Here is a 9444-nt window from a genome sequence, read left to right as displayed (position 1 = left end):
AGAATTTGAAAAGGTGCCATATTTAACACCTATAATAAATATTATTTATTGGGTAGGAGAAGGAGATTATTGCAATGAATTTTCTGGGCAAAAAACGTGCAACACTAATGCTTACTATTGTAACATTAATATTAATACCTATTAATAAATGTTAATTATGGGGAAGGAGAAGAGATCAATTTTTCTGCAAAAACCGTGCAACGCCAATGCATAGTGATACTAATACGGCACTAATGCAATACTACAGCTTTTATGTTTGTGTTCTAAGCGTTTTGGGCTGCTGCAGAGTAATTAATTACTCTCTTTTAATTAATTGAATTTTTTTATTTGGGAAAAACTCAGATTTAATTTTTAATTAAAAAGTAAAATAGATAATTACAAAATTCCAAATGCTGGCCATTGGAGGCTGCCACATCAGCGATTCTAGATTCAGATTTATATATATATATAGATTGAGACTGCTTCACACATCATATATGTGAAAAACTAGTTTTCACTCATATTTTATATCTAATTATAGGTCTTCGATGACATTTTAATATCAGTGACGTAATCAAAAAATTTATAAAAGATGTCCAAGAATCGCATAGGTAAGAAAAAATCAATGAATAGGTTCACTAAAATTTTGTAAATTAAACTAAGTAACATAAATAATTATTATTTTTAATTAAATAATAGGGATAAGGTATAAGTACCCCTAAACTATGACCGAAATTTCAGAGACACACCTTAACTAAACTAAGATTCTATTACCCCCAAATTCATTTTTTTGTAATTTTGTGCACCTTTTTGGCTTACGTGGCATCCAAATATCTCCCACGCGCCTCAATTATGTGTAGTCACAGAGTGAGAAATCAAACTACATAATATTTAGATTGTTTATGTTTATAAAATAGGAAGTGAACGGAAAAAGGAAAAACAAAATAGAAAGAGAAAATTAAGTTTAGAATGAAATCACGTTTATACTTAAAAGATTTCACCGAGACATAAAAAATAAAGAATAGAATCAAATGAGTTTTATTAAAAGAAGTTCTATATATATGAAGTCTTTTTCACTTTTAGTAGCTTTATAGAAAAAGAGAAATGAATTTACTTATAAACTTTAAATTAGTTAATTACTTTTAAATTTTATTTAAAATTTTATGAAAAGAAAAAAAAAATCAAAAGTCAAATTGATTATTGAAAAAATTCAGATTTATTAATTAATGAGTAGCTCATTTTTATTTGTATATATGATGCAATTTTTCGACGAAGGGTATCCAATTGGACATCCTGGACATAGTGTATCTCCGTCCCTGTTCAGTATTATACGAAGATTAGACATATCTATCTAGAGATTAATCATGAATCTACGTGGACACATACAGTGTATATGCTACGTGGACACATGCAGTGTATATATTGCTAGGTCGTTATTTTTCACATAAAAGACATTAATTTCACTGCTTATAATTTTTTTCCTTTTTTATTATCAAAGAATCTTAATTAATCGACAATAGTAAGATGGTTTATTAAAAGATATATATAGAGACTATATCACAATAATTATCTAATACATGTCCTGATGGTATAAATACACATAAAACATAAACATAAAACATTTGAATTTTCACTGGCACTCTTAACCAGAGGTCTCGAGTTTGAGTCCTAGATTAGGAGAAAATTTTGTTGGGAGTGCCACCCCCCGAATGGGGCCTGCAGTGCGCGATTCAAATTTAGTCGAAGCTCCAATGAGGACTTCGAACACCGAGCGAAAACAAAAAAAGTACAAAAAAAGAAAGATTTGGAAAGGAATAAAAACATTTTGATGCTGGATCTTTTAAGAAATAAGAATGAAAATAACGTAAAATCAGAAATAGCAGTAAACATTTAATTCTGGAACGGGAAAAAAACATTTTTCTGCTGGAATATTTTTTTTCTTTATGTAACGTAAATCAGATATAGTAGTGACAACTTATTAAAATTATTTTATTTATTTTGTTATGCAAAATAACAAAGTCAATAGTATGTGTACGCTAATATATCAATGGTTATTCAATGTAGAATAGTTCAGTCACTCAATTTTATTTTATTATTAAAAAATATTTAACTAAACAATATACTTAGAAAAATCACTTTATTTTAGGCTATAATGAAAAAACAATTCAATTATTAATATTTCGCTTATAAAATCATTAAATTTGATTGAGAAAAAAAAGAAGAATAAGGAAGGTAGACTAGCAAGAATGTTGGTGACTGAAATCACCTATTAGGACTAACGTGGCAGAAAAAATCTTCAGTCAGTGGACCTAATTTAAGTAGTTAACTAAATTTCTCCTCCTTTTGTTGGCTGCAGAAATGAACGTTCAATTTTTACTAAGTTATATTTTTTTTATTTTTTAATTTTAGTGTGTAATAAAATTATTATTTTTTATTATAAATAGAGCTGTCAAAATAGGCTTAGTCCATGCAATCGGTCTAATCCAACCTATTATTGGGGTAGAATTGAAATATGATTTTTTAAGCTCATTTAAAACTAAGACTTATAAGTCCGATCCATATAAGCCCTTAGCTCTTAAGGTTTGATCAGGGCCGGGCTAAAGTCAGTCCATGAGTCAAACCTATTTATGTAAGGGTAACTTATAGAAAGCTTACTAGTGTATAAGCTAATTATTTAGATGCACGTTATGTTGTAATACAAATCTTATCAAATTTTGGTGCACCAGATACATGGACATAAAATTATTTGAAACTTGTTCTACATACACTTTATCCGCGTCCTCGCTTCCCTCACATCTCGCTCGTCACTCTCTTATCTAGCTTGCGTATCTAGGATTCATCACACCAGATATATGTATCTTGCGTGTTTAGTATCCTAGGTATATGCTAAACACACTAGATTTTTTGCTAATTTTATTAAAACAACATCATTGTTTGCCATCTTTGATTTGAAAATCTTCTTATTTTCTTAATGTTATAGAATTTTACATTTGAAAAAAAAAAGGCTAGCCTGCCCCAGTCCGCAGTCCTTCTAGGTTGGGTTGTGCATTTTCAGGTCCTTCCAAAAGGAGGGTCGGTCCACCCTAGCCCATCAAATTTTTTGACTCGCAAAACTTGAACCAGATAGGCCTGGACTGATCCTTTTTGACAACTTTAATTTAATTGCATATAACATATCAAATTTAAAAAAGATCTTTTCAAAATATTTTAAACAAAATATCTGATGAGTCAATTAAAATTATATATCTTAACTTTTTATAAATTAAAATGAAGTGATCTAATAAAGAAACTTATCAAAATCCACCCACACTTTAGCAAATTAAAACGATTAAGCCGTTGAGCTTGATTTTGACTTTCTTGAACACATAAAATTTAGTACTCTCTCCGTTCCTTTTAAATGTTTAATTTTGACTTTTTACTTGTCATTTTTGAATAATTAAGAAAAGACAATATTTTATATTTATTATATCCTCAATTTATTTAGAGAGTTAATGTTTTTGAAAAATGTAAAACCTCTCGATTAGTAAATTGATTTTGAATTCTATCAATTAATAGGATAAAATGTTAAATTTACTATTATTTTCAGTAGGATTTGACCATGGGATACCATATCACAATACGAAATCATGAGATGGAATTAGCATTTGGATATGCGATTTCACGTTGATTTCATGTCATGGTTTCATATTATGAGATCGAATCTCATATTCTCCAAAAATCATGATTTGGAAATTCCATATCATGATTTGAGATTTTAAATACAAAAATTGGTCCACAAGTTTATATTTTGTTAAAACAACCTCCATTTATATCTACTACCCATTTATTTAATATGTAAATAAAATTTATTATCATGTTATTACTTTTTAAAAAATTTATTATTCTCACCAACATAAAATTTATTATTATTTTAAATTTTGTGAATATAAATGATCAAGTAAGAATCAATTTGGTGAATATAAATAAGAACGGATGGAATAATACTTTTTTGGTTTTTCATAATAATAATAAAAAAACTTTCTTTTGGCTACATATGAAAATGTTTAAGGAAATTTAATATGAAAAAGGATAAAATTAGGAGATTATCCGTACTATGTGAGGGGATTATATTAAAGACTAATACACTACAATTTATGTTCAATTTTTTTTATTGAATTAAAATTTGATCAATTAAAGTTAGATGAAACAATTATCTAATAGCTTTGTAATAATTTATAATGTGATTTAATAATTTTCTTTGTTTGGTAAGATTAAATAAACAATTGAGGCTATTTTAATAGTTTTACAACTTATGAAATTCTTATATTATGAGAAAGTATAAGACACAAATTTTTTATATCACATATCCAAACAAAACTTTAATTTCGTCTCATAATTTAAAATTATAATATTATCTCATAATTTCTATAATATTATCTCATAATTTCATATCGTATGACAAATAAATTTAAAATATATTTAAGTAAAAAATAAACAAGTAAATACGGACAGAGTGAGAGTGTCCATCTTCATCTTTCTCCGACAAGGAGAAAGGGAGGTGTTTCACATGGATGCCAAAATTCTTGTTTACTCCGCAAATTGTTGTATAGGGAACACCACAATATTAATATCTGCCCTGCATAGAACTTTCCAAAGTACATTTTTGTTTTTTCAAATACTCTTCCTTTCACTAACGTATAAGTTCCATCACAGCAATAAAACACCAAATAACATTAATTTATCTTCTACATTTTCATTTATTTCAAAATTAAACAATGGTAAAATCATTTACTTTTACGTTAGAAATCATATATTCTGTTTTGAATGCAATGTACTAGAGATATACAAAAGGAAGTACGTATATATATATAACAACTAATTAAGTACTCTCTCTCTCCCTATTAAATATTTTTTAATTTAATTTCGCTTTTTACTTATTATTTTTGACAAATCGAGGAAGAATAATATATATTTTTTCCTTTATATCCTTAATTTATTACAATGAATTAATCCTTTGAAAAGTATAATGAATAAATATGTTTGAAATGCTATCAATTAATATGGATGAAATGATAAATTTATTATACTAATAATTTTTTTGTGCCAAGTCAAAATCTGACAAATAAATAGGAATGAACTGAATAGTTATTACTTGTATTTATTAGCATGACCTAACTAGTTTATAGCATGGTAAGAAGTTAGTTTTATCGCTATTTTTATTTGTCCAATATATTAAAAATAGATTTTATTTTGTTTAGTTTGGTACTTTTCGATTATGGAGTAATAAATAGTGCGACAAGAGTGTAACCTCTTTTCAAGCTTCCTATTTTGACTCTCCATTCAAAATCAGCCACGTCAGCAGTTGCATATATAACTCCCTGTACCCCTCCACACGGAATCAAACCGTGTACTTCAACATTTTCCTGGTTAAGAAAAAGTCATCATCTTCTCCATAAATAAATACTTTTCCATTTTTTTCTCAACAAAAACCCCATTCACAAAAGCTTCATTCTTCAATTTCCACCTTTTTTTTTCTCTTTCATTTGATGGAATCTTCATTGCCGGTGGAGGAGCTTACTTCCGGCGCAAGTGGCCGGATAATTCCTCTTTTCAAAAATCTTCGCCGGTCAGTTTTTTCATACCAAACTTACCGGAGACTAATTATATTTATAGAGTCTATTTTCCTATGGGTAATTCTTCTGTCTCGATGGAGGTTCTCCACGTCACCTTCGTCTCCTCCGCCTTCGCCGTCTGCAGCTACTACGACAGTGTTGGGGAAGAGGAGGAAATTTGCTCTGCGGAGGGATGAAGAGGATACGCAGAGAAGGAGGGCACTTGCTGAGGCGTTAGATATGGTGGCTGAGAATGATGGTGTGAGCTGCCGTTGGAATACGTCTTTGTTCTTTGGGGCTCGTCGGAATGCTTTGTTTTGCCGATCGTGGTTTCCGGTTACAGATGAATTGAGGTATGTTCATTTTCGAAATTTATTATTAACATGTATGTGAGTTTTTATAAAGATAGAATTGAGGTGAAGGGGTTTGTAGAAGGTTGATGGTTTATGTATAATAAGAAAGTCAAATTATGATAAAGCATGAATAAAGAGGATTCATACAGGTAATTAATTTGGAATTGAGTCATACATCATGTTTATTAATTTTGCAATCACGGGTGTGTGGGAGGTATGGGGATCTAATGTATGGGAGGAAAAAAACGAATTGAACAAATGAAGGTGTGGCCTAGTGCTCGATAAAGTGGATTGAGTTCTTAGGTTCAAAACACTAGTGATTTCTTCCCCTGTGTGTTTTAGCCTTGGTGAAGAGAGTTGTGCGCACAAGCTGGTCTGGACACTAGGGCTATCAAAAGATAAGACTTTGATTTTGGTACCAACTTAATATTGCAAGCTTCGTGTGGCTGTGGCAAAGAATTGTTCCTTTGTTGTGTTTTGGGGAAATTGGGATATGGTTATTTCAGCATTAAAGTATGGAAAACACAACTGCATGGGTGCATCACCCCTTGCTGACTTTTGTTCATCAGAGTGGTTAGAAGCCAGCCTTTCATTTACCTTAAGTACAGAAGGCAGTTAAACATACCTGTATGTTACCCAATGAAACTATTTTTCATTTCTATGTTAGCTTCACCCCATGTGATTTATTTGACTTGATTTTATTAACAGAGATACTAGGGAATGCTCATTTTCAGTTTTTCTGACAAAATACTCCTTTAACAAGAAAATTGCAAGTATTTGAAGTGATAATTTGTACATGAGTATCTTCTTTCGTCTGTGCAGGGTCATTTTATATTGCACATGAGAAAAAATAGACATGAATTTGATTGGCAAGTTAGAGCATTTATATTGAGTTTTAAAAATATTCTAGTTTGCTAGGACATGAAATGTAGCCAGAATCTACCAGTGATCAAATGTGGTTTACTGTTTTCATCAGGAAAAAGCTTAGGTTGAATTTCCTAGAGTTGGCTTCATGTTTTAGATTATTCCTCCTTAAATCCTTTAATTTAGAGTGCTATCTTAGAAGGCGAGTGATTTCCATTTGAATAGATCGATCAATGTCAGACTTATAAGAGAAAACTAAAAACTGTACATCATTATTGCTTCTGATATTAGTAATCATGAACCATTTGTTGTAGGACATCAAGAATACCCTTTCTCTTTCATCCTGCAGTGCCCAGGCTTTGTCTATTAGTAACCTTTTTTTTTTAATACCCAAGGCTCAGTCTGATAATTTGACAAAATTCACTCACTTTTGGGGTATTAAGGAGCAGTAGTGCTGCAAATTCTGATATTTGTGTTTGCTAATCTGCTATAAATTTGCTATCTCTTTTTTAATGTTTCTAGTGTTTTTCTTTAATCGTTTCTTAATGGCTAGATTTTTCATTTCAGGGGCATAATTATCATCATCCATGGACTGAATGAGCACAGGTAACTGTTTATTGACTTTTTTTAAAAAAATCTTGGGAGGAGGGGAGAGATAGCTGGTTTTTGAAGAATAGGTGTCTTTGCTAATGCGGGTTGTTTAAGCCTTCTCATTTCAGTATTGAATACAGTACAATGTTTATTTATGACTTGTCTTAACTAGCTGGATGACGATATTCCTTTTATATTTCATTTCAGTGGACGATATGCTCATTTTGCTAGGCAACTGAACTCCTGCAACTTTGGGGTGTATGCAATGGACTGGATAGGTACTTTTATCCTTTATTTTGAAGACCTTGTTTAAATTGGTTAGAGGTCCTGTAGTGACCTCTTTATTGTCGCACATTCTAGTATTTCATCATAATCATGTGAAAGGGTGACACGGTCATTCTTTGGATGCTAAAACAAACTCACCTTGTCATTGGAATGGCTGCCAAAAGGTCAATTATAGTTCTTAAGTGTGTGTATAGCTTCATCAATTTTCATTCTCATTGTGTCTCTTCCTCAGTGGTCCTGTCCTTTCTTTAATTTCTTTTCCGTGTATGAAGTTAGTCCTTCTTTCCCTGATGCTTCTTTACTAGATAGCCTCTTTTCAGGATTATACTTCTCACAGATACCTCACAAAGTTTGTTCTTCTTCTAAAATGCCTTGATTTGAGCTGCATGCATTAAGTATGTCTTGCTATATCTTCTGGGTTCATGGATAATTAAATAAGCTTCTCTGAGCTGATTGTTATGATTGACTATGCTAGTAGTCAAAGTGGATGGTTAATGCACTTGTTAACAAATGACAGAGAATTGTTCTGTGTGACAGGGCATGGAGGGAGTGATGGATTACATGGATATGTGCCATCTTTGGACCATGTCGTGGCAGACACAGTAAGTTGTCACTGTTTTTATATTTCATGCTCCATCTCTGCCATATATCTGAACTCTTTTCCTTAAGGACTCTATTCCAATTATTTTCTTGAACTGGATATCCACTCCTAAGTAACAAGCTGAAAATGTGATCTTCATTCTACATTCATCTTTCTTTCATTGTTGTCTTGCCTCATCCATAGGGACTGCCAAATTACCCACTATATTCTTTGCATGTTTATACAGGGGGCTTTCTTGGAAAAGGTCAAGTTTGAGAACCCTGGTATACCATGCTTCCTTTTTGGTCATTCAACGGGAGGAGCGGTGGTCCTAAAGGTAAGGTGTTTGAAGTGAAGTTAACTTCAACCATTCTGAAACCCTTAGTATTCATTGATTATTCTGCTCCCTTGCACAGGCAGCTTCTTATCCACACATTGAAAATATGCTGGAGGGCATCATATTGACTTCACCAGCATTGCGTGTGAAACCTGCAAATCCTATTGTTAGTGTAAGGCGCCTACCCTTTTTTTTATATGGTTATTTTCGTATGCTTTGATGAATGTTTTTTCACAGCAGTGTCTTCTTTCCATGCACTCTCTAACTTTGTGTTTGTTATCCAAATGCAGGCTGTGGCACCAATTTTTTCATTGGTTGCACCTAGGTACCAGTTCAAAGGTTCTCACAAAAGGGGAATCCCTGTTTCAAGGGATCCTGCAGCACTGGTGGCTAAGTATTCTGACCCTCTAGTGTATACTGGGCCTTTGAGGGTGAGGACAGGACATGAGATTCTGCGCATCTCCTCTTACTTGATGAGGAACTTCAAGTCTGTCACTGTCCCATTCTTAGTCCTTCATGGATCTGCTGATAGAGTCACTGATCCATTGGCTTCTCAAGATTTGTACAATGAGGCTGCTTCTGAATTCAAGGACATTAAACTTTATGATGGATTCTTGCACGATCTTCTATTCGAGCCTGAGCGTGAAGAAATTGCCCAGGATATCATTGATTGGATGCACAAGAAGTTAGATTCTGGCAATCTTGAAAATGTGTATAGTCAGTGCTAGTTTTCTAAATAATTAGTGTTTTGATTGATCAAGGGGATGCTGTTATATTTATTTATTTGATCAGTTATCCTACTTTATTTTTAGCTTCCTGCTTCTCCAATGGAATCAGAAAGATGATTCCGATTATCTAAGCTTG

General features: G+C 32.0%; 1 protein-coding gene across 1 annotated transcript; it reads left to right on the top strand.

The window, feature by feature from the left end:
* Positions 1-5417: 5417 nt before the first annotated feature.
* On the top strand, positions 5418-9405 carry LOC125842512 (uncharacterized). Its single transcript, XM_049521813.1, has 7 exons — positions 5418-5923; positions 7355-7393; positions 7586-7656; positions 8201-8265; positions 8491-8580; positions 8660-8752; positions 8871-9405. Exons 1-7 carry the CDS (start codon positions 5505-5507, stop codon positions 9306-9308), a joined length of 1215 nt encoding a protein of 404 aa, XP_049377770.1. The 5' UTR covers positions 5418-5504; the 3' UTR covers positions 9309-9405.
* The last annotated feature ends 39 nt before the right edge of the window (positions 9406-9444 follow it).

This window comes from Solanum stenotomum, chromosome 10 (genome assembly GCF_019186545.1).
Source record: "Solanum stenotomum isolate F172 chromosome 10, ASM1918654v1, whole genome shotgun sequence".
Classification (NCBI taxonomy): domain Eukaryota; kingdom Viridiplantae; phylum Streptophyta; class Magnoliopsida; order Solanales; family Solanaceae; genus Solanum; species Solanum stenotomum.
The sequence above is the reverse complement of the archived record's forward strand: the minus strand, read 5'-3'. Positions and strand labels throughout refer to the sequence as shown.

Bases quoted from the DNA above. Each gene is read 5' to 3' on its own strand.
- LOC125842512 (XM_049521813.1), top strand. From the start codon at position 5,505: ATGGAATCTTCATTGCCGGTGGAGGAGCTTACTTCCGGCGCAAGTGGC. The intron at 5,924-7,354 runs GTATGTTCATTT...TTTTCATTTCAG, and splicing joins CCGGTTACAGATGAATTGAG to GGGCATAATTATCATCATCC. The intron at 8,581-8,659 runs GTAAGGTGTTTG...TCCCTTGCACAG, and splicing joins GAGGAGCGGTGGTCCTAAAG to GCAGCTTCTTATCCACACAT.